The sequence below is a fragment of the Pseudophryne corroboree genome, chromosome 3 (assembly GCF_028390025.1).
Source record: "Pseudophryne corroboree isolate aPseCor3 chromosome 3, aPseCor3.hap2, whole genome shotgun sequence".
Taxonomy (NCBI): domain Eukaryota; kingdom Metazoa; phylum Chordata; class Amphibia; order Anura; family Myobatrachidae; genus Pseudophryne; species Pseudophryne corroboree.
Window position 1 is genome coordinate 45,079,692 of NC_086446.1, and position 26,076 is coordinate 45,105,767.

General features: G+C 45.8%; 1 protein-coding gene across 3 annotated transcripts in view; it reads right to left on the bottom strand.

Annotated features, from left to right (window-relative positions):
• Positions 1-14,295: 14,295 nt before the first annotated feature.
• The window catches only part of LOC135054674 (gastrula zinc finger protein XlCGF17.1-like), a 58,216-nt gene continuing 46,435 nt past the window's right edge, over positions 14,296-26,076 (bottom strand). For 2 of the 3 annotated variants that reach the window (XM_063957922.1, XM_063957923.1), the window contains one exon: positions 14,296-18,727. In XM_063957922.1, coding sequence (XP_063813992.1) covers positions 17,820-18,727 — 908 coding nt within the window. In that variant the 3' untranslated portion in view covers positions 14,296-17,819. The remainder of the gene's footprint in view (positions 18,728-26,076) is intronic. The other variant, XM_063957924.1, reaches the window with a different exon arrangement.

The following is a 26,076-nucleotide window of genomic DNA, read 5'->3' on the forward strand; positions in this document are numbered from 1 at the left end:
ATGTGGGACACATCTGGCACTGTGGGGCATATCTGGCACATCTAGCACTGTGGGGCATATCTGGCACTGTGGGGCATATCTGGCACTGTGGGGCATATCTGGCACTGTGGGGCATATCAGGCACATCTGGCACTGTGGGGCATATCTGGCACTGTGGGGCATATCAGGCACATCTGGCACTGTGGGGCATATCTAGCACTGTGGGGCATATCAGGCACATCTGGCACTGTGGGGCATATCAGGTACATCTGGCACTGTGGGGCATATCAGGCACTGTGGGGCATATCTGGCAGTTTGAGGGCATATCTGGCACTGAGGGCTGTGTACGGCTAGAGCTGCATTTCCCACCCTAGGCTTATACTCGAGTCAATAAGTTTTCCCAGGTTTTTGGGGTAAAATTAGGTGCCTCGGCATATATTCAGGTCGACTTATACTCAAGTATATACGGTATGTTCGTGTCCCACATAACTAAAAAGTTCCCAGCATCCGGCCCTGCTGTAGTCAAAATACGACAGTATGATACTGTAGGTGGGGAAGCATCAGCATAACAGGAGAAACCTAGTATCATAACACAAAAAATAGGATTTTAATTACCTACCGGTAAATCCTTTTCTCGTAGTCCGTAGGGGGTCCACTAGGAACCTTAGACACTTTAAGAATTTGATAGTGTGCACTGGCTCCTCCCTCTATGCCCCTCTTACCAAACTCAGCCTAGGAAACTGTGCCCGAGGAGAGGGACATACTTTGAGAGAAGGATAGATAAGTAAGGTGGTGAGATTCCGAACCAACACACACATAACAAGAGTTAAGCCATGCTAACCAAACTTGAAACAGGAACAGCAACAGCTGAACCAAACATTACTTAACCAAGTAACAGCGCAGGAAGAACAAAGCACTGGGCGGGCACCCAGTATCCCCTACGGACTACGAGTAAAGGATTTACCGGTAGGTAATTAAAATCCTATTTTCTCTTACATCCTAGGGGATACTAGGAATCCATTTAGTACCATGGGAAAGTACCAAAGCTCCCAAACCGGGTGGAAGAGTGCTTAGGTTCCTGTAGAACTGATCGACCAAACTGAAGGTCTTCAGAGGCCAAAGTATCGAACTTGTAAAACTTTGCAAATGTGTTATAACCTGACCAAGTAGCTGCTCGGCGGAGCTGTAAAGCCGAGACACCCCGGGCAGCCGCCCAAGAAGAACCCACCGACCTAGTACAGTGGGCCTGTACAGATTTTGGAACCAGCAAGCCTGCAGTGGAATAAGCATGCTGGATAGTGAGCCTGATCCAGTGTGCAATTGACTGCTTTGAAGCAGGACAACCAATTTTATTGGGATCATAGAGAATGAACAGCGAGTCCGATTCCCTGTGACAAGCTGTTCTCTTAGCAGAAGTGTCTGTAACAACCGGAACCACAATAGGTTGGTTGATATGAAACGCAGACACCACCTTAGGAAGAAATTGTTGATGAGTCCTGAGTTCAGCTCTGTCCTCATGGGAAATCAGGTAGGGGCTCTTGTGAGACAACGCCCCTAGTTCTGACACACGTCTTGCTGAAGCCAAGGCCAGGAGGTTGGATGTGCAGAACACCTTTCAAGAACATCTGGACCTCAGGGAGAGAAGCCAATTGTTTCTAAAGAAAAATAAGATTTTAAACCTACCGATAAATCTTTTTCTCCTAGTCTGTAGAGGATGCTGGGGACTCCGTAAGGACCATGGGGTATAGACGGGCTCCACAGGAGACATGGGCTCTCTAAAGACTTTAGATGAGTGTGCACTGGCTCCTCCCTCTATGCCCCTCCTCCAGACCTCAGTTAGAGAACTGTGCCCAGAGGAGACGGACAGTACGAGGAAAGGATATTGGTAATCTAAGGGCAAGATACATACCAGCGCACACCATCCACACAGTACAACTGGGAACATACGAACCAGTCAACAGTATGAAACAAAACAGCATCAGTCAGAGACTGATCAAAACTGTAACATAACCCTTATGTAAGCAATAACTACATACAAGTCTTGCAGAATTTAATCCGCACTGGGACGGGCGCCCAGCATCCTCTACGGACTAAGAGAAAAAGATTTACCGGTAGGCTTAAAATCTTATTTTCTCTTACGTCCTAGAGGATGCTGGGGACTCCATAAGGACCATGGGGATTATACCAAAGCTCCAGACCGGGCGGGAGAGTGCGGATGACTCTGCAGCACCGATTGAGCAAACAGGAGGTCCTCCTTAGCCAAGGTATCAAACTTGTAGAATTTAACAAAAGTGTTTGAACCCGACCAAGTAGCTGCTCGGCAAAGTTGTAATGCCGAGACCCCTCGTGCAGCCGCCCAAGAAGAGCCCACCTTCCTAGTGGAATGGGCCTTTACCGAATTTGGTACTGGCAATCCAGCCGTAGAATGAGCCTGCTGAATCGTGTTACAGATCCAGGGTGCAATAGTTTGCTTAGAAGCAGGGGCGCCAACCTTGTTGGCTGCATACAGGACAAACAGTGCCTCTGTTTTCCTAACCCGAGCCGTCCTGGCTACATAAACTTTTAAAGCCCTGACTACATCAAGAGACTTGGAATTCTCCAAGTCCCCCGTAGCCACAGGCACCACAATAGGTTGGTTCACATGAAACGATGAAACCACCTTAGGCAGAAATTGAAGACGAGACCTCAACTCTGCTCTATCCACATGGAAAATCAGATAGGGGCTTTTGTGAGACAAAGCCGCCAATTCGGACACCCGCCTCGCAGATGCCAAGGCCAACAACATCACCACTTTCCAAGTGAGAAATTTTAACTCAACTGTTTGAAGAGGTTCAAACCAGTAAGGAACTGTAACACCACGTTAAGGTCCCATGGTGCCACTGGGGGCACAAAAGGAGGCTGGATATGCAGCACTCCCTTTACAAAAGTCTGGACTTCTGGGAGAGAAGCCAATTCTTTCTGAAAGAAGATTGATAGGGCCGAAATCTGAACCTTAATGGAGCCTAACTTTAGGCCCATATCCACTCCTGTCTGTAGAAAGTGGAGAAAACGGCCCAGATGGAAATCTTCCGTAGGAGCACTCTAGGCTTCACACCAAGATACATACTTCCTCCAGATACGGTAATAATGTTTCGCCGTCACCTCCTTCCTAGCCTTTATCAGAGTAGGGATGACTTCCTCCGGAATACCTTTCCCAGCTAGGATTTGGTGTTCAACCGCCATGCCATCAAACGTAACCGCGGTAAGTCTTGAAACACGCAGGGCTCCTGCTGCAACAGGTCTTCCCTGAGAGGAAGAGGCCACGGATCTTCTGTGAGCATTTCCTGAAGATCTGAATACCAGGCCCTTCGAGGCCAATCTGGAACAATGAGTATTGTCTGCACTCTTTTTCGTCTTATGATCATCCATATTTTTGAGATGAGCGGAAGAGGAGGGAACACATAGACCGACTGAAACACCCATGGTGTCACCAGGGCGTCCACCGCTACTATCTGAGGGTCCCTTGACCTGGCACAATACCTTTGAAGCTTTATGTTGAGGCGTGACGCCATCATGTCTATTTGAGGAAGTCCCCAATGACTTGTTATCTCTGCAAAAACTTCTTGATGAAGTCCCCACTCTCCTGGATGGAGATCGTGTCTGCTGAGGAAGTCTGCTTCCCAGTTGTCCACTCCCGGAATGAAGACTGCTGACAGAGGGCTTACATGATTTTCCGCCCAGCGAAGAATCCTGGTGGCTTCTGCCATTGCTACTCTGCTCCTTGTCCCGCCTTGGCGGTTTACATGAGCCACGGCTGTGACGTTGTCTGATTGAATCAGAACCGGTGGGTTGCGAAGAAGATTCTCCGCTTGTCGTAGGCCGTTGTATATGGCCCTCAATTCCAGTACGTTGATGTGTAGACAAGCCTCCTGGCTTGACCATAGACCCTGAAAATGTCTTCCTTGTGTGACTGTTCCCCATCCTCGGAGGCTCGCGTCCGTGGTCACCAGAACACAGTCTTGAATGCCGAACCTGCGACCTTCGAGAAGGTGAGCACTCTGCAGCCACCACAGGAGAGACACCCTGGCCCTGGGGGACAGGCTTATTTTCCAATGTATTTGTAGATGGGACCCCGACCACTTGTCCAGAAGGTCCCACTGAAACGTCCTCGCATGGAACCTGCCAAAGGGGATGGCTTCGTAGGTCGCCACCATTTTTCCCAGTACTCGAGTGCATTGATGGACTGACACTCTTTTTGGTTTTAGCAGGTCTCTGACCATGTTCTGGAGTTCCTTGGCTTTTTCCATTGGGAGAAAAACCCTCTTCTGTTCCGTGTCCAGAATCATGCCTAAGAAAGATAGCCGAATCGTCGGAATCAACTGTGACTTTGGTAGATTTAGAATCCAGCCATGCTGCTGCAGCACTCTCAGGGAGAGCAACACGCTTTTTAGCAATTGATCAATCGATCACGCTTTAATCATGAGATCGTCCAAGTACAGGATAATTGTGACTCCCTGCCTGCGCAGGAGCACCATCATTTCCACCATCACCTTCGTGAAAATCCTCGGGCCGTGGAAAGCCCAAACGGCAACGTCTGAAACTGGAAATGACAGTCCTGTACAGCGAATCTCAGGTATGCCTGATGAGGGGGATATATGGGGACATGAAGGTATGCATCCTTTATGTCTAGTGACACCATAAAATCCCCCCTTTCCAGGCTTGAGATCACTGCCCGAAGCGATTCCATCTTGAATTTGAACTTTGTCAAGTACAGGTTTAGAGATTTTAGATTCAGAATGGGTCTGACTGAGCCATCCGGTTTCGGGACCAAAAACAGGGTTGAATAGTTGGACTAGGGGAACCTTGATAATCACTTGCTGTTGACACAGTTTTTGAATTGCAGCTAAAACTATTTCCCTCTCTGGGGAAGAAGCTGGTAGAGCCGATTTGAAAAATCGTCGAGGAGGCACCTTTTCGAATTCCAGTTTGTAGCCTTGGGATACAATTTTCATCGCCCAAGGATCCACGTCTGACTGAACCCAGACCTGGTTGAAGAGTCGAAGACGTGCCCCCACCAGCGCGGACTCCCTCAGTGGAGCCCCAGCGTCATGCGGTGGATTTAGTAGAGGACTTCTGCTCCTGGGAACTAGCCGTAGCCGGCATTCTTTTCCCTCTACCTTTACCTCTGGTGAGGAAAGATGAGCCCCGACCTCTTCTGGACTTATGCGACCGAAAGGACTGCATCTGATATTGCGGTGTTTTCTTTTGCTGTGGGGGAACATAAGGTAAAAAAGTAGATTTACCCGCGGTAGCTGTGGAAACCAGGTCTGCGAGACCCTCCCCAAAAAAAACCTCACCCTTGTAAGGCAAAACTTCCATATGTCTCTTTGAGTTGGCATCTCATATATAAGGCTGCGTCTTTAATGTGACCCAAGGTCAATAAAATGCTATCCCTATCTAGGGTATCAATGTCAGATGACAAGTTATCTGCCCATGCTGCTACTGCACTACACACCCAAGCCGACGCTATTGCCGGTCTGAGCAAGGACCCCCGTATGTGCATAAATTGATTTTAAGCTAGTTTCCTGCCTGCGATCAGCAGGATCCTTGAGGGCTGCCGTGTCTGGAGACGGTAGCGCCACCTTTTTGGACAAGCGCGTCAAAGCCATGTACACCCTGGGCGAAGATTACCACCTTAACCTGTCCTGTGCAGGGAAAGGATACGCAATAAAAATTCTCTTGGGAATCTGCAGTTTCTTGTCTGGAGTTTCCCAAGCCTTTTCAAATAACGCGTTCCGCTCATGTGATGGGGAAAGGTTACCTCAGGTTTCTTTTCCTTAAACATGTATACCCTCGTGTCAGGGACAGAAGGGTCATCTGTGATATGCAAAACATCTTTTATTGCAATAATCATATAATTAATACTTTTGGCCACCCTTGGGTGTAACCTCGCATCATCGTAGTCGACACTGGAGTCAGAATCCGTGTCGGTATCAGTGTCTGCTACTTGGGACGGGACGTTTCTGAGACCCTGAAGGGCCCTGTGATACAGCCAAAGCCATGGATTGACTCCCTGTTTTTTCCCTGGACTCTGCTTTGTCCAAGCTCTTATGTAATAAAGACACATTTGCATTTAAAATATTCTACATGTCCAACCAATCAGGTGTCGGAGTCGCCGATACCACAGTCATTTGCTCCACCATTTGCTTAGATGAGCCTTCTGCTTCAGACATGCCGACACACATGTACCGACACCCCCACACACTCAGGGACATATATATATATATATATATATAGAGACAGTCCCCCAATAAGGCCCTTTGGAGAGACAGAGAGAGAGAGTATGCCAGCACACACCCAGCGCCACCGGACACTGGAATAAAATTCCAGTCAGTACAGCTTTCATATAAATATACTCACTGCGTCAAATAAATGTGCCCCCCCCCCCTCTTTTTTGCCCTCTGTACATGCGTTCAGCAGGGGAGAGTCTGGGGAGCTAGCTTCTCTGCAGCGTGCTGTGGAGAAAATGGCGCTGGTTAGTGCTGAGGAATCAAGCTCCGCCTCCTCAACGGCGGGCTTTGGCCCTGCTCAAATCTTTATACTGGCGGGGGTTTTTGTAATATACTGCCTCCGCAGTATATATCTATGCCAGTGTCCCTAGAGGTTTCATAATTGCTGCCCCGGGCGCCCCCCCTGCACCCTGCACCCACACAGTGCCGCTAATGTGTGTGTAATGTGGGAGCAATGGCGTGCAGCATTACCGCTTCGCGTTACCTCAGTGAAGATCTGAAGTCTTCTGCCGCCTTTGAAGTCTTCTTTCTTCTCATACTCACCCGGCTTCTATCTTCCGGCTCTGTGAGGACGACGGCGGCGCGGCTTCGGGGCGAAAGGTGAGACATGCGTTCCGACCCTCTGGAGCTAATGGTGTCCAGTAGCCTAAGAAGCAGAGCCTATCATTTAAGCTTCTCTCCCCTCAGTCCCACGATGCATGGAACCTGTTGCCAGCAGTGCTCCCTGAAAATAAAAAACCTAACAAAAAGTATTTTCAGAGAAACTCAGTAGAGCTCCCCTGCATCCAGTCTCCTCTGGGCACAGGATCTAACTGAGGTCTGGAGGAGGGGCATAGAGGGAGGAGCCAGTGCACACCCATCTAAAGTCTTTAGTGTGCCTATGTCTCCTGCAGAGCCCGTCTATACCCCATGGTCCTTACAGAGTTCCCAGCATCCTCTAGGATGTAAGAGAAATAGACAAGGCCGAAATCTGGACTTTTATGGAGCCTAGACGTAGGCCCGCATCCACTCCCGACTGCAGAGAAAGCAGGAAACGTCCCAGATGACATTACACTGCAGAATATTGTCTGCTCTCACACTAAGAGACATATTTTCTCCAGATACAATGGTAATGTTTAGACGATACCCTCTTTCGAGCCTGGATCATAGTCGGAATGACCTTGTCAGGAATGCCTCTCCTCGTTAGAATCAGACGTTCAACTTCCATACCGTTAAACGTAGCGGCGGTAAGTCTTGATAGATGAACGGGCCCTGTTGTAGAAGATCCTCGCGAAGAGGTAGAGACCACGGATCTTCGAGGAGCATCTCCAAAAGATCCACATACCAGGCCCTTTCTGGCCAGTCTGGAGCAAAGAGGACTGCTTGAACCTTTTCCCTTTTAATTCTTTTTAGAATTCTTGGGCTCAGAGGACGTGGAGGAAACACGTACACCCACGGAGTTGTCAGAGCATCTACCGCCGCTGCTTGTGGGTCTCTTGACCTGGAGCAATACCGCTCGAGCTTTTTGTTGAGACGAGAGGTCATCATTTCGATTTGTGGATATCCCCGACATGTGAACCACTGGAACACCTCCGGGTGAAGGCCCCATGCACCCGGGTGCAGATCGTGTCTGCTGAGGAAGTCTGCTTCCCAGTTGTCTACTTGCGGGATGAAGACCGTCGACAACGCCACTGCGTATTTTTTCACCCAGAGAATTCTTGACACCTCTGACATTGCGGCTCTGCTTTTCGGTCCACCCTGTCGGTTTATGTATGTCACTGCTGTCACATTGTCCGACTGGACCTGAATAGCATGATTCTGAAGAAATGCAGCTTGCTGAAGGGCATTGTATATTAGGGTGAAGTGAGAAATCTAATTTTCACTTTTTTTAGAAATCAAAAAAATGTTTGGGCGTGAGAAAGTTGTTCCTCCATGTACCTAACATCGCCTCAAAATTGGATGTCATCTTGAGGTGCCACAGGGTGTTAAAAGTTTTGAAAAAAGGTATAACATTTCTATTTTTTCTCATTTCCGTGAATTCCATTATTTCAATAAGCTTGGGTATTAAAAATGTTAAGACTGATACTACAGTGCTCTTAAATAAAAATTACCTCCCAAACTGATTCACTTGAGGTGCCACAGGACCATAAAACATAGTTTTGAGCTTTAAAATTGGCTATTCGGTTTTAACACTGATGTTTTTGCAGCTTGTCAAGAATATCTTTTCAGGTAGTACTGCTACAAACTCATCTTTAGTTCCTTCAGAGCTTACATCTGTTACCAATGCTCAAATTTGCAAGAGCCTCCCAACTTTGGCGCGCAAATGTGACAGATGGGGGATATCTGATCGGGGTGCAGCAGCTGTGTCATCTGCACTGCTCCAGGATTGGGGTATAATCTCAATCTCTCTTGTAAACCGCAGTAAGATCAGACGGGAAAGGCAGAAAATCCGGTCTCACTTGAAATGTATCGATACTGATGATCAGACTCCCATGATACAGTCGATTTACTTTGATGGCAGGAAGGACAAGTCTAAGAAAATGATTACCAAAGATGGTGTGAGACATCCAGTAACAGTTATCAAAGTACATGTGGTTTTAGTTTGTGAACCAAATTCAAAATACCTGGGTCACGTAATGCCATCCTCAGGAAACTCTCTTAATATCGCCAAACCTATTACCAATTACTTGTCCGAAAAAGACTACAAAACAAAGAGTTTAGTCTCAATAGGATGTGACGCAAAAATTTGTGAACACTGGCTACGAAAATGGCATTATACTAATGCTGGAAACTCACTACAGGAAGCCTCTTCACTGGTTTGTGTGTCTTCATTTAAATGAGCTTCCTCTAAGACACTTGTTAATCCACTTAGATGGAGTGACACATGGGCCGAATTCTTTTGCTGGTCCCATTGGAAAAGCTTTAAAAGATTGCGCTTTACCTGTTGTTAAGTATGAACCAATTGAAGGAAATCCAATGCCCAATATCGATTTAAAACAGCTGAGTGGTGGCCAGAAATACCTCTATAAAATTGTCGAGGCTGTTACTTCTGGCAAGTGTACACAAGACTTGTCTAATCTTCAACTAGGCCCTATGTCCCATTCAAGGTGGCTGACAACTGCATGTTGGATACTTCGCTTGTTTATTAGCACTGATGACCCAACAGAGAATCTGGTAATTCTAACCAATTATATAGTAAAAGTATCCGCACCAGTTTGGTTTGAAATCAAAACGCTGCCAGAAGTTTGGAATGGACCCCGAAATCTGTGGAAATTGATTTTCTTCAGAAGATACCTTCCTGAAAGTTTGAAAAAACTTGTTGATCCTGTGATGCAGAGAAATGCGTATTTCGGGCAAACCGAAAATATGTTGCTAGCTATGCTAACTTATAACAGAGTGAATATTAGAAAACTGGCTTTTCACCAAATCTTACAGATTAGAAACGAGAACAAAGTTATGAAGCAAATCAGAAAATTCAAGGTACCTGAGCTGAACTTTCATGCTTCGGAATATTTCGAAATGATAGGTCACAAGTGCTACACCAATGATGATTATGAACCACCCTTAACATGATCGATCAGCCGTGAAAATATCGAGAGATGTATCACCAACAAAGAGTTAGTGACATTCCCCAGATTTTTGTGTCACACGCAAGCGGTAGAACGATGTGTTCGTTTAGTAACAGAGGCTGCTGCAGCAGTCTGTGAACCCGAAAGAGATGGATACATTAGAACCAGGTTGAAATCTAGAGACATCATACCTCAATTTAACAAAAAATCTGATTTTAACTTAGCGTGATTTTTAACTTTTAATGTTATCTAATTTAGAGTAGTATTTTGTTGTCTTGTTGTTGAGTTTTTTTGTTCTTGAATTTAGAAACAAGAGTACAATAAAATTTGAGATTGATTCCTATAAATAAAAATATTTGCTTTTTATTTTTTTCCGTCTTCCTTATACTTATTCAATTTTCAACATTTTTTGCTATTTTGTGGCACTAAAAAAGATTTTAGAAATAAGTGTCCATATTTTTTTTCTTACAATTTGTACTTTTACTAACACTTTTAGCACCCAAGCTATATGAAGTTTGAGATGGCTTAGGTATGACAACTCCATAATGAAGATACTCTTGCACCTGTGGTTAGTAGAATCCAATTCTGAATCCTGAACCTGCGGCCCAGACAAGGTGAGATGTTTGTAGCCACTACAAGAGGGAGATCCTGGCTTTTGGGGACAGACGAATCCTCTGGTGCATGTGAAGATGCGATCCGGACCATTTGTCCAACAGATCCAGCTGGAAGTGCCTTGCATGAAACTTTCCGTACTGAATTGCTTCGTAGGAAGCCAATATTTTCCCCCTGAAGGCGGGGACTGTGTCCAGTATCATTCTCAGGAACTGAAGCCTCTGTGTTGGTTCCAGGTGAGATTTTCAAAATTCTGAATCCACCCATTATCCAGAAGTAGTCTGGTCTAGAGGGCAATGCTCTCCAATAGTTGTTCCCTGGACAGTGCCTTTATCAGAAGATCGTCCAGGTACGGAATTATGTTCACTCCCTGTTTGCGGAGTAATAACATCATCTCTGCCATCACTTTGGTGAATACCCTCGGTGCCGTGGAGAGACCAAATGGCAGGGCCTGAAACGGATAGTGACAGTCCTGCAGTGCAAAACGTAGATAAGCCAGGTGAAGTGGCCAGATTGGAATATGAAGGTAGGCATCCTTGATATCCAGAGACACTAGGAATTCCCCCTACTCCAGACCTGAGATCACCGGTCTCAGAGAATCCATCTTGAATCTGAACACTCGTAAGAACGGTTTCCATGATTTTAGGTTCAGAATCGGTCTTACCGAACCGTCGGGCTTCGGTACTACAAACAAGCTGGAATAGTAACCCTTGTTTCGTAGATGATGTGGAACTGGAACAATAACTTGGATCTGTAACAGTTTTTGAATGGCATCCTGTAAGGTTATTCTTGCCTCTCTGAAACTGGTAAGCCTGATTTGAAGGGGTGAGGTGGGAGGTCCTGGAACTCGTCTGTAGCCCTGGGATATAAGGTCTATGACCCAGGGATCCTGGCACGATCTTGTCCATATGTGACTGAATCATTTTAGCCAGGCTCCCACCTGACAGTCTTCCAGGCATTGCGGTCCACCATCATGGGGAAGGTTTTGAGGAAGCAGAGCCTGAACTCTGTTCCGGTGAACCTGTAGTAGCAGGTTTCTGTGGTTTACCTCTAGCCCCTCTGGCTGAGGCAGAGGAACCGTTGGCCTTGCCCTAAATTTTGCTGTCCAAAAGGACTGTAGGTTGGGAACTGAAGAGGTCTTCCTAGCTGGGGGAGCTGCAGAAGGAAGGTATGTGGACTTACCTGCCGTAGCTTTGGAGATCCATTTGTAGAGTTCATCTCCAAATAAGGCCTCGTCTGTGAAAGATAGGCCTTCCACGCCTTTCCTGAAGTCCGCATCCGCAGTCCACTGGAATAGTCATAAACCCCTGCATGCTGACACTGCCATAGCTGTAGTACGTGTATTAAGAAAGCCTATCTCTTTTAAGGCTTCCACCATAAGGTTTGCAGAGTCCTGTATATGTTGCAGGAGCAAAATAATCTCCTCTTGATGCAAGGTATCTAACCCCTCAATAATGTTACTTGACCATTTTGCAATGGCTCGCGTAATCCACCCACATGCTATGGTGGGTCTCTGGGCCAGCCCTGCAGCTGTATACAAAGATGAGAGTAGTCTCAATTTTGCGATCATCCGCGTCTTTTAGGGAGGCTGCACCTGGTACAGGCAGTACAATTTTCCGTGATAGCCTGGATAACGATGCATCCACTATAACGATGCATCCTCTATTGGTAGATTTTTCAATTTTTTACTATCAGGAGGAAAAGGAAAAGATGATAACAACCGTTTAGGGATTTTAAATTTCTTATCTGGATTAACCCACGGTTCTTCAAACAGGGTATTAAGTTCCTTAGACACAGGAAAAGTGTCTGAGGACTTCTTCTTTATATTAAAATGAGATTCCTCAATCTTCCCTGTCACCTAATCAGGGATAGTCAGAACTTCTCTGATAGCTTCTATGAGAGCCTCTATTCCATGACAGAGTACCCTCCCTCACCTCTGAGTCCATCTCACCCACCTCCATGTCAGACCCCTCATCATCAGAGTCAGACTGCAGGACATGGGCCAAAGTACGTTTTTGCGGACAAATGGCAGGGGACTGAGACACTGACTAGAGTACGGAGTCTCTTTTCCGAAACTCAGTCATAGATTGTCTTAAGTATTGCACCTATTTCTCGTTCGGAGATAGCTTAGTAGAAATTGAAGAGATCACCCCCCTAATGGAGTCCAGCCACGCTGGTTCAGCCCCACTAGCCTGGGAAGGGACACTACACTAAGTACACACTAGTGACCCCCCCTGGGGAAGAACACTGTCTGACTCATTGTCTGACATACTGTATAGTGACAGCTTATACACAGAGGAAAAGGATAAATGCACAATTAACCCACAAACAGCCCTTTCAGGGATACACAGAGGTTTGGAACCAGCACACAGCGCCCCTATCGCTAATGCCAAGTTTAGCCAGTTCGCAGACTATGTACCTAGATTAGGGATTTAGTACACTAATAAATCGCTCCCCCTGCTATGACCCCCTGGTACCGCTGAAGTAATCTGGAGTCTCTCCGGAGGAGCTGCGCGTCCCTGTCAATCAGTGTCTGTGTCACCTGCAGTAGGGAAAATGGCGCCTGTCAGCTGCTGGATCCACTCATATTGAAGCCTCTTCAATGACACGCGGTCTTCCCGCTCTTATTTATACTGGCTGAGGTAATTTTGTGCCTAAAATGGAGTCAGTCCCCCTTTTAAGTCTGTATTGCCAGTCTGGGTACTGTGTACACATCTAGTGTACTGACACTGAGTTCGCCCCCTCAGAAGCTGTGCGTCTGCACTGTGTACCGAGTCTGGAGACCCAGCTGCCCCATGCAGAAGTCGTGCGTCTCTGTACCCTAATACCACCATAATGGCCGGCGATCCGCTAACCAGGACGCCGGCTTTGTACTCACCACTCTTCATTCTTCTAGCTCTGTTAGGGGTGGCGGCGTGCTGCGGGAGTGTACACTCGCCGTGGTGGGGCTTGCGAATAGTTCCCTCAGGAGCTAGTGTCCTGTCAGCGGGGAACTGGATCATTAACCCTGAGAGAGGTTGGGCCTCCCCACCCCCACCCCCCACGAAGCAGGCAGGCTGGTGCCATCAAGTCCTGCCTGAAAATAACAGACTTAGAAAATAAATGCAGAAAACTTCAGGAGCTTCCAGAAGCGTGACCGGCTCCTCTGGGCACATTTTCTAAACCGAGTCTAGTAGGAGGGGCATAGATGGAGGAGCCAGCCCACACTATCATGTTCTTAAAAGTGCCCAATGCTCCCAGTGGACCTGTCTATACCACATGGTACTAAATGGATACCAAGTATCCCCTAGGACGTAAGAGAAACATAACATAATTTCACACAAAACATCTTATCCAGGCATTTTTAGGTTTTTGACGTTAACCCCACCAGCTTCACCTCAATCTATCACTTTCCTCTCTCTGTTGCACCTTGGCAACACATTCTACTGCACAATCAACATCTTCAGCTTCAGAAGTTTCTAAGGATGATCACAGGTAACATACAACAAAAGAGAAAAGAAAGATGCACTTGGAAACAGGCTAACACTAGAACTCTCAATTCTAAACCATAGGAGCTCTTATAATGTAAAAAGAAGAGGACGTGCTGACTACGGAGTCATTTGTTAGTGGAGTATTCTAAACTATGATTCCTAAGCTACAGCAATCCGAGGTTTATAAATGTTTCTAGTTTCACATTCACTAGGGGAGGGTTCATCCATTTTTACAAAAGTTAACATTACTTATCACCTATACATACCCCACCAACTAGACTGGTTATATACTACCAATAAATTCACCAAACATCTTTGATGACCCTTTGCCAAAAACTGCAAGATACATTGACCATCTTTTATGGCAACTTTTCCAATAAATATATGGATGACAAAGGAAATAAAGCCAGGAATACATTCTTATCAACTGAAACTCTAACGTTATTTTATTTTGTTTTAAATTTAATTACACAAGAACACCAGTAAAAATAGCATGATCTATAACAAGGGCATCCCAACTTTTTCTTTGGTGGGGTATCTTTAAAAAATGGCTTTAAACAGAGGTTCAGAACTGGCCTTGAAAAGGGGGAAAGACTTTTTCTGCAAAAAAACAAACAAACAAAAAAAAAACACTGACATGGCTAAAATCTGAACTTTCAGACCCCCACTTTTACCCTGTAACAAGAACCTCCTGTAAGTTGTGCTAACTTAAAGGTTAAAATGGGAACTTACAGTACATTTGGGTGATGCAGGACACCTAGCATTCATTGTGGTCTTTTTCACATTATCTAAAATGATTTTGTATTTCAGTAACCAATTGGTAAATCTATTCTAGAGCAACAAGTATGCCATGCTCTTTACCTTTTCCAGGACCTTCTGGAGCATGATAAATGAGGGGATAAATCCAAAAGACCATCAGTATGTCAACAAACTTTGACTCCAGATCTCGTCTTGGCACAGTAATGTATTTCTTTGAAGTTCATTCTGGACTATCATATCAATATCTGTTTGAACTTATTTGTCCACTATCTGTTGGAAAACATCTGGATGAAGTGACCATTCCCCCAAATTTTTAGGTTGTCTGCAGAAATCGTCAGCATCCCAGTGCTCACACTGGGAAAATGCAAAGCTGTGAGAGTCGACACATTCTTCTCCACCCAAAGGAAGGTCCTTTATGTCTCCATGGTCTGGGTAATCTTGGTATCCCCTCTGATGGTTCAAAAATGCTACTGCAATAGCACGGTCTAAATCAGTGGTGGCCAACCAGTGGCTCTTGAGCCCCATGAGGCTTTCTTTATTCAAATGTGGCTCCCCAACACTCAAAATCACATGACCACAATATATCTGGAAACTGCTGCACTCCAGCCAGACACACAGCAGCACTACGGTCACTGAGAATTGAGGGAGCCGGATAATATAGGCAAACTGAGGACACATAAGAGGCTGCTTCAATGTCACGAGTTGTAGGGGCTGGTGTGATACAAGGGGGAGCTGGCTGGAGTTACACGAGGGAGCTGGCAGGGGTGACATAAAAGAGTGGTGGCAAGAGTGACACACGTAGTAACTGGCTGGAGTGACACAGTAGGGTGCTGGAAGTAGTGACACATGGGAGAGCTGGCTGGAGTAACACAGAAGGGTGGTACGAGGAGTGACACATGGGAGGGATGGCTGGAGTGATGCAGCAGGGTGATGGCAGGAGTGACTCACGGGGAACTGGCAGGAGTGACATATGCGGGAGCTTGCTGGAGTGATGCAGCAGGGTGCTGGCTGGAGTGACACATAGGGGAGCTGAAATATATTATGTGAATCTGGCTTTTTCAATAATTTTATGTGGAAGTGGCCTTTTCAATGTATTTTATACCGGGGCATGGTCTAGCAGGCACAAGGCCACACCCCTTTTTTGCACGTGTACCTTTGGCTTGATGACGGCTCTTTGATGTACCTAACTGGATTTTTTGTCTCTTTGGCTCTAACTGGTTGGCCACCCTTGGTCTAAATTGACTTAGACTACCTGACCCTTTATGTAGACTTCAGCTAAGAAAAGGTCTATGTAAAGAGATCTTTGGGCACTGAAGGCAGCTCAAAGTTTCAGAACACTGATGTGGAATGAAGGCTCCTCCAGCGTCCACTTGCCCTGAAACCTGTGCTGTCCCTCAACTTCATAGATTAAGGTCTATTGTTCTGACATCATAAAAGAATAACCTGTCTACAACAGTGAACTCAATGGTGAGATGAGATTACAGATGAGGATAGGGATCTGTAGCATTTCCATAAAATCTTTATCTGGAACTTCTAAGAGTGAAATTGGGTGAACGGATTTGCCTCATAGATGGAGACAATTTCGCACAATGCTTTAATGCCTTCTTTTTCAAGAGCCATTTTTGTAAGAATGGAATCTTGTTTCCCAGAAAGAAAACCCCTCCTGAATCTGGTATCAGTCACACTGCCCAGGAAAAGCTTATTTTGAGCTAAAACTATATTTGATTATAAACAATATATTACCCAACCATGGGAAATGAATTCTTGTTCTGTTACTATGACATGATCTAACAGAATCTCTGGAGAAACTACTGTTCTCAAACCTTAGTAAAGACTCTCGAGTGCAGTTACCAAAATTACTCGTCTGGCTACTGCACGAGGAAAAGGTTTGACAAAAAAACCTCCCACCTCTCTGCCGGCAGGTATCGGGACTTTTGTATAACCTCTTGTAAAGCCAAACACTGGTAGATCTAGAATAAGATTTAAAAAAAGAAACCCATGCATAGGTCTTTTACCCAAGCATCTGAAGTTAAATCTAACCATTTAACCCTGAAGCATAACCTATGAGCTTCCACCAAGGGCTTTTCCTGATGGTCCTTCTTCTCAGTATGCCTAATGTCTGTGTGTTGATCCGGGCCTGGTTGGCTGTCCGACCAATCTGGCATGCCTCAACTACGGCACACTGGACGGGGGTGGTGTTGTATCAGATCCAACACACTCTCTTCCTATTTTCTGGGCATGAAAGGTATGTTTGAGACAAGATAAAGGCCCCCTGCCCCTGGAGGTAGTAGAGAAGGAGAAAGAACTCCCCCACCTACCTCTCTATCAGCCAAAGAGAAAACAAAAAAACATAAAATCTGCCAAACTCAAAACTAGATGGAGCGCATCCTGGAACACCAGCACTAAGAAAAACTGATGTTGGTAGGAAACGTTGTGTGTATGAGGAGGAGCTTGAGTTGGCTTCAGTTTTAAAATGTCCAGGCTCCTAACACCACGCACAATACCTATTGTGTCCAGCCTCCCACAGGGATGAAAGAGTTTGTTATCACATCATTCAGCCGGAGAAAACGACAGGCTCCTCAATTGGAGCTGGCTGTATACCTGTCGCAACTTTTGGATGGAAATAATATCACAGTTAACACAAATCAATTCCTTGGCTTTGGCCAAAATGTGGTGAAAATATATAGCAGACACCAACATCTAAGAGACTGCAATAAGATCCATACATGTGCGATGTGTTCCAGTCTTATGTCGATGACGACCATTCCACTTTGTGGATGGCAAAGACTCAAGTTTTGAATTGCCCTCCAAAACTGTTATGTAATGTTAATATACATTTGAGAATTCACTCTTTAACGGAACTGTACATATTACTATCAATGACTTTTACAATAGGTAGATGTTGCAAAACTCTTTCATGTCAGTCAGATCACCGATATGGTTTTCATCTTGTGTGACTTTTCTGATGTACAACAAGAGCTGATTTTCGCATATAACATTTCCCACACTCAGAGCATGGAAATGGTTTCTTATCTGTGTGATTTTTCAGATGTGTAACAAGACTTGACTTACGTGTAAAACATTTCCCACACTTGGAACATGAAAATGGCTTCTCATCTGTGACTTTTCTGATGTACATCAAGAGCGGATTTTCGCATATAACATTTCCCACACTCAGAGCATTAAATTGGCTTCTCACCTGTGTGACATTTCTGATGCTCAACAATTTTGCATTTCTTTGTAAAACATTTCCCGCATGTAGGGCATGAAAATGGCTTCTCACCTGTATGAATTCTCAGATGTGCAAGAAGAGTGGATTTATGTGCAAGACATTTCCCACACTCAGAACATGGAAACAGCTTCTCACCTGTGTGACTTTTCTGATGTACAACAAGGGCAGATTTCTGTGTGAAACATTTCCCACACTCAGAGCATAGAAATGGCTTCTCACCTGTGTGAAGTCTGTGATGCATAATAAGAGATGATTTCTTTGTAAAACATTTCCCACATTCTGAGCATGGAAATGGCTTCTCACCTGTGTGACTTCTCTGATGTTCAACAAAATTTGCTCTATATTTGAAATATTTCCCACACTCAGAGCATGGAAATGGCTTCTCACCTGTGTGAAGTCTGTGATGCATAATAAGAGATGATTTCTTTGTAAAACATTTCCCACATTCTGAGCATGGAAATGGCTTCTCACTTGCGTGACTTCTCTGATGTTCAACAAAATTTGCTCTATATTTGAAACATTTCCCACACTCAGAGCATGAAAATTGTTTCTTACTTGTGTGATTCTTCTGTCTAACAAAAACTGACTGATTATTACAGGATTTAACAAATTCAGAAGAGGGAATGACTGTAGCATCTGTAGGAGCTGCACTATGTGTAGAAACATCTGAATTAATGTTACCCTCCTCATGGTTAGAGGGATCAGATGATATATCTGCGCTATGAGGCACTGGATGTATAATTGGGGTAATAAGGTTTTCTCCTGCAGAATCTCGTGTGATGTTCTTCTCTTCTAATTTAAAATCTGGAAACAAAGTTAGATGTCCCTCCGAGGTATTCCTGCCCCTCTGTCCATCTGCTGGAGAGATATGGAAATATATACATTATGGTAAGAACTTACAGTTGATTACGGTATTTCTCCTAAGTCCACAGGATCCATAGGATAACATTGGGATAAGAAGAAGCGACAGCGGATTTGCAACATAACGATGAAAGTATTTCGGCCTCCCAGCATGCAACGGGCCCATCCATATAAGCCCGCCTCCTGGCTCAGGCAAATCAGTTGTTTTTCAAAGCTCAAGGCAGGAGGATCATAGAGAGCCCTAATCAGGCGAGAAGAACACACACACATGGACACCTTTCCGTACAAAAAGGAAGAGGTGAGTAAAAGGATCCTCAAATCAGGTGCTTCAGGGTGGGATCCCTGTGGAACCTGTGGACTTAGGAGAAATATCGTTATCAACAGTAAGTTCTTACCATAACGCATATTTCTCCGGCAGGGTCCTCAGAATAACATTGGGATGTGCCAAAGCAATTCAGTGGTAGGGACGCTCCTGATTGGACAGGAGAATCCTTCGCCCGAATTCAGCGTCCTAAGAGGCAACGGTATCAACGGCATAATGTCTAATGAATGTGTTAATGGAAGACCATGTGCCTGCCTTACATATCTGTTCTGCTGAAGCACCACGTTGGATGCCCATGATGGACCTACCTTAATGAGTACAGTGAGCAGAGACATTAGCCGACACATGGAGATCAGCTTGATCAGTATGCTTCTGAAATAGTCTTCCGAAGCCACCTCGCCAGTGTCTGCTTATCAGCAGGCTATCATCTCTTGTGAAATCCGTAGAGAACAAAGAAAGAATCTGTCTTTCTGATAGCACTGATACAATCTATGTAGATCCTTAAGGCACGGAGTACATCCAACGATGCAGAAAGGCCCGGCCCCTGGAAAGCCGGGACTACAATTTCTTTGTTAAGGTGGAATTTAGACACCACCTTAGTAAGATGCCCAGATTTAGTTCTGAGAACTGCTCTATATGGATAAAAAAAAATAAGCAGAAATGGAGGACCACATAACAATGCCCCTAAATCTAAAACTCTTCTAGCTGAAGCCAGGGCCAGTAGAAAGAGAACTTTAGCTGTCAACCATTTAAGATCCACTTTTTTAAGTGGTTCAAATCGGGCAACTTGAAGGGCCTTTAGGACTACACTTAAGTCCCAAGGCACTGTAGGAGGACAAAAGGAGGTTGAATGTGCAGCATTACCTGGGATAAAGTGTGCACATCCTGTAGGTTGGCAATTTTCTTTTGGAATACAGTCAATGCTGATACTTGCACTCTCAAGGAAGCCACCCTTAAACCTTTATCCATTTCTGCCTGAAGGAATGCTATGACCCTGGAAACTCTGAAAGACCTAGGGTCAAATCTCCGTTCACTGCACCACTGAATATAGGCTTACAATATTCTGTGATAAATGCGAGCTGAGGAAGGTTCCCTTGCTCTGAGCATTGTTTGAATTACCTGTTGTGAGAATCCGCTTGACTTCAGGATAGAGGTCTCAAGAGCCACATTGTCATAGACAGTCGCTCCAGGTGTCTGTGATAACAAGAACCCTGCATCAGTAGATCTGGACGTTGAGGAAGCAAAAGTGGGGCATCCATCGACATTCTCTGCAGATCTGTGTACCAATGCCTTCTGGGCCAAGCCGGAACTACTAGTATCACGGCACCCTTTCCTTGCTTTATCTTTCTCACCACCCTGGGTATTAGGGTGATTGGAGGAAACACATAAGCCAGATGAAAGTCCCATCTCACTGACAGGGTATCCACAAAGATCGCTCTGGGATCCTTTGTTCTTGACCCGTATGTGAGAACTTTGTTGTTCTGACGGGACGCCACGAGATCCATCTCCGGCAACCTCCACCTGTCGACCAGGGTCTGGAAGACCTCCGGGTGTAGCGCCCATTCGCTTGCCTGAATGGCGTGTCGACTGAGAAAATACGCTTCACAATTTAGGACTCCCGGGACAAACAATACGGACAAGACTGGATGATGAAGTTCTGCCTACTTTAATGTGCGACTTACCTCCTTCATTGTTTTTGGCTGCGAGTTCCTCGATGATGCCGTTGAATTGTCCGAGCGGATCTGAACTGGTTTCCCCTGAAGGATGTCCTTTGCCTGAATCAGCACCATGTATATGGCCCGAAGTTCCAATATATTTATTGGAAGGAAACTTTTTTCCTTGTCCACTGCCCCTGGAAACAAGACCTTCTTGACACTGCTCCCCAGCCCTGTAGGCTGTCATCCATTGTCAGAATTTCCCAATCTGAGATCCAAAAGGGTCTCCCTTTGTCCAGATGGGATGTCTGCAGTCACTAGGCTACCAGGCTAACAACCTCCTTACTTCCAGAGTAAGGACCATAGTCTGCGTTTTTATTGTCTGATGAAAACCATTCCATTTGGTAAGGATTAGATGTTGCACAGGCCTCGAATGGAACTGAGCATACTCTACCACAGAGGCGGCCAAAACGTTGAACGCAATCTACCGGTAGCTTGCGGAGCTCTCACCGGTAGATCGCGATCCAAGTGTGACTTGCCGCCTCTCTGAGTCTGGAGCGTTCCCATTGATGCATTGTGTGGGTGACATCATGACATCAGCCATGCACCCACACAATGCACAACTGGGAACGCGATGTGAGGATCCTGTGCGCCTGCTAGATCTGGTTTGATCCAGTCAGCTCAGCGCCAGCAGCAGCAGGACAGCAGTGGTGGGGATCCAGCCAGCCAGCGGGGATCCAGCCAGAGGGAACGCACTCAAGCCAGCCAGCGTTAGATAAAGTAATGTTAGTGTGGGCATATGGCACTGTGGGGCATATCTGGCACTGTGGGCACATGGCACTGTAGGGGCATGTGTGTATCTGGCACTGTGGGGGGCATGTGTATCTGGCACTGTGGGGGAATATCTGGCACTGTGGGCACATGGCACTGTAGGGGCATGTGTGTATCTGGCACTGTGGGGGCATATATGTATCTGGCACTGTGGGGGCATATCTGGCACTGTGGGGGAATATCTGGCACTGTGGGCACATGGCACTCTAGGGGCATGTGTATCTGGCACTGTGGGGGCATATCTGGCACTGTGGGGGCATATGTGTATCTGGCACTGTGGGGGCATATGTGTTTGAGGTTTTTACCTGTGGTGGCCAATGTGTTATTTAGTGTTATACCATGCCCCCTTTTGTTATGTCACGCCCTTTTTTGGGCACGCGCAAGTATCCCGCCTAGGTAGATAAAAGCTTTTCTGATTTCAAAGTAGATCACCGACTCCAAAAGTCTGGCCACCCCTGCTCTAACATGTCGAATGTTGAAACCTTCAATCCCATCACACGCATTGCTGCTTGAATGGATACCCTTCGACTATGAAGCACAGAGGTTCTCAAACTCGGTCCTCTGGGGCCCACACAGTGCATGTTTTGCAGGTAACCCAGCAGGTGCACAGGTGTATTAATTACTCACTGACACATTTTAAAAGGTCCACAGGTGGAGCCAATTATTTCACTTGCTATTCTGTGAGGAGACCTGCAAAACATGCACTGTGTGGGCCCCCGAGGACCGAGTTTGAGAACCTCTGATGTAGCAGCTCTTGAATAATTGACTGAACTTTGGATATTTTGTTCAGAGGCTCAAATCCAATACAGCTCCCAAGTGAGTCCACCACTTTGACGGAACCAGAGACGATTTCGCCCAATTTATGAGCCACCCGTGCTTCTGAAGACATGTTATTGTCTGTTGCAGATGACGCAGAAGCAAGTCCTGAGACTGTGCCAGGAGAAAAATATCGTTGAGGTATGGAAAAATTCTTATCCCCTGCTGGCAGAGATAAGCTGCCATTACCACCATAGTTTTGGAAAATACTATGGGGGCTGTGGCCAATCCGGAATGCAGGACCTGGAACTGAAAATGCTGTTGGAGGATAGTGAACCTGAGATAGCGCTGATGGGACTGGGCTATAGGAACATGTAGGTAAGTATAATGGATATCCAGGGATTCCAAAAAATACCCTGGCTCCATGGCCAAATTGATGGAACGTAAAGTCTCCATATGAAAACGAGGCACCCAAATGTACTTGTTCAGCACTTTGAGATTGAGTATGTGCCGGGACAACCCATTTATCTTCTGGACTAGAAACAGGTTGGAGTAAAAACCCTGTCCTTGTTGTGCAGAAGGAACTGGAATGATTACTCCTGACTGAAGCAATTTCTGAACTGCCTCTTGCAAAGCCCTGGCCTTCATCTCTACCAGAGACAGGCTGGTACAAAAAATACCTTTGAGGGAGCTTCCTGAAAGCAAATGCATAACCAAGAGATATCACTTCTTGCACCCAGGCGTCTCTTGTAGACTGATGCCAGATCTGTGCAAATTGAAGAAATTGACCTCCCACCCTGGGATCCAGCAGGTGGAGGCCCGCCCCATCAGGCTGATGGCTTATCTTCTGATTTAGAAACCAGTCCTCTGGGGGGGCATGGCCTGATGATTGAGGGAGGACATGCTTCCTACGAGCTCCCATAATTCCCCTCTAATATACCCCTTTTTTCTAACCTCAATTACCTTTTAACAGCCCCTGTCTTCCCCCTGGCCTCCTCCGGATCCAGGCAGAGTGGTGCAGAGGAGCTGGGGAGCGACTCCTTCACTCCTGCAGGTTGCAGCCCTCCTGTCCTCTCAAAGCCGGGACTTTGATATCCGGGAACGGCGACTGTAGCCATCCAGGGATGCCGCGGCTGACGGATTGCTCCCGCTCGCCATAGAATAGGGACCGAGTGAACCCACGGCACCCGCTGAGCATCCCTGCCAGTGAGGCCATCGACGGATTATCTGAAGAGAGCCCGGCGGGGACCTGCGGCTTGCTGGAGACACTGCGGCAGTGGTGTCCCCCCCAGCAGATGGCCATCCTGGGATCTTGCTTCCTCCTGCATGGCTGCCCCCGGAGCCTGAGGACTAGTGCCCTGCTCTCTCCATATAGCTTCCAGCTGGTGAGTGGCCCCCTGCCTCCACAGTTCTACAGCTGCTTTCATACATACGCTCCATAGCACTGTTACAAAGACCTGAGCAGCCTTTTGGACTGCAGCCTGGGCAGAGGGCCCAGTAGCTATTCCTGGCTCAGTTCCCTCAGATACCCTATGTCTCCTGCGCCCCGTGGAGGTTGGAGACAGCCCAGGCACCCTGGAGAGTTGGGCTATACCACCATACTTACCTCCTACTCTCTGCAACTCTTATAGCCAGCCAACGGCATTTATCTTTCCCTATATTATATTTCATCTTGCATATGTCGGCTGGGAATCGTGATAACTGTAACCACATGAAGCTGCCAATCCCCCTACTACTCTCACAGGCCAGTGAGTTATATCTTTAACTCCAATACCCCCACACAAAGGGTAAGTTTATCAGATATCTGCCTCATCCACTGCTGGGGTACCCCCGCACAAAGGGTCAGTTCTCATCGTCTGCGTTATCGCAATTTCATGTATCCCGCACTTCCTTAAAATATTTTCAAATCCATATTCCTACTAAGATAAAAAAAATTGTATGGCCTAAATCTCTCCCCCATTATTCGATCTATTTTGTCTCAACTACAGAAATGGATGCACTTACCTCTCTCACTACTAGGCAGAATTGCGCTTGTTAAGAGTGTAATATCTCATAATCTCTCATATTGCATACAGATGCTCCTGATTGCCATGTCCAAAGCTGATACTACCATATGTTCTAGAGCGTTCATAAAATTCATATGGCAATCCCAAAAAAACTAAAATTTCTCGTTTACGCTTGGTCTAACCGAAAACCCTCGGTGGAATGGCCCTACCAGATATTCAAGCTTTTTCCTGTGCTGGGTTCTTCCAATATGCCACAGACTGGCTACTAAACCACACTCACTTCACAAATTCCACTCTTGATGATACTTTATTCTCACCCTACGCCCCTACTGCCTTGTTACATCTCCATAGAAAATGTATTCCTCCTCATATACTAAATCATCCCTTTTTTAAAGATACATATTTGGCTTGGATAACGATTAATAGAAGAGTGGGTAGAGACTATACCAGCTCACCCTACATAACAGATGATTTTATGACTGGGCTTGTATAGGAATTAAAGCTATCTGCGACGGCTTCGACTCTGGAGGCCAAATACTCTCTTTCCAACAGTTACAAGAGAAGTTTCACCTTTCAACCTCACAACTTTACATGTACTTACAGTTAAGACATTATACTTCCTCTAAACCACCCTACTCGTTAGCTACAAACTCTATTGCTGCAAACAAAGTCTGTGCAAACATAGCCCAAGGGGGATCAACTTGCACCTGTGTCTGCCTTGTATATTTCAAGAGACCTTGGTCAAAGCTAAAACAGTTTGTACACAAACCATCTTGAACCATATCCTGAAAGGTTAACCCAACTTTGCAAGACAAACATGATACGAGTGTTGGTGCTGCTGTGAGTGTATTTTCCTCTCCCTTGCCGCTCTTAGACATGATAAATAATCAGACACTTGCACAGTGTACTACACAATTTGTGACTGAAATCACTTTAAATTTTGTTAAAGTGACATACAATCCGACCCTACCCTGCTTTGCACCAGCATTGAGGATCGGAATAGACAGAAAAAACTGACAGAATTATAGTAAAGTCAGCAATCACACTAGCAATCAGTCATAGATTATACATTAGTATAATAAGCAATTATGAGCACATAATCAATTACAAATACATTTTAAGTATGTAGGAGAAACATATTACTGCATTACTTTATATAAGATTTAACTGTATTCAGACGCATAGCAAAAGAAAACAACAGTAATAATGATCAGACTCATATGCAATAGCACTTATCCAACTATTCGTAATCAAAAGGTAGATAGAGATGTAGTGCTGTATTACCCATGCTCAGTACAGTGGGATACAGGGAGACTCACCCCGCTTCCAGCACCGATCAATACGTTGGCGAACGCTGAGTGGATCCAGATGCTAATAGTGTACATAGCCGCTCCATAAATCTATAGTGAACACAGACACCCAAGTGAACACTGACGCACCAATCACACAGCCGCATATGCTGCAACTGGGTTCCCTTAGTACACAGCGTCTCAGGCGGAAGCGGGAAAACAGTTCATGGCAGGAGACTTGGAGGAAACTGGTCATGACTCCTCACTGCTGACATCAACCCTAGGGATTGCGGACTTAAATTACCCCTGGAGCCTATGATTCCTAAGGCCTAGCGCTGGAGCACCCCAAATGTTAGCGACTGTTTGGTAGTATACTCCAAAAACAGTGCGGCTGTGTCCGTGTTCCCCCTCTAAGCAGAACAGATGCCTTACCTTCTACCCGTACTCCGGCCTCAGTCTGGTAACGTCTGCTGGACTTGCTAGTATA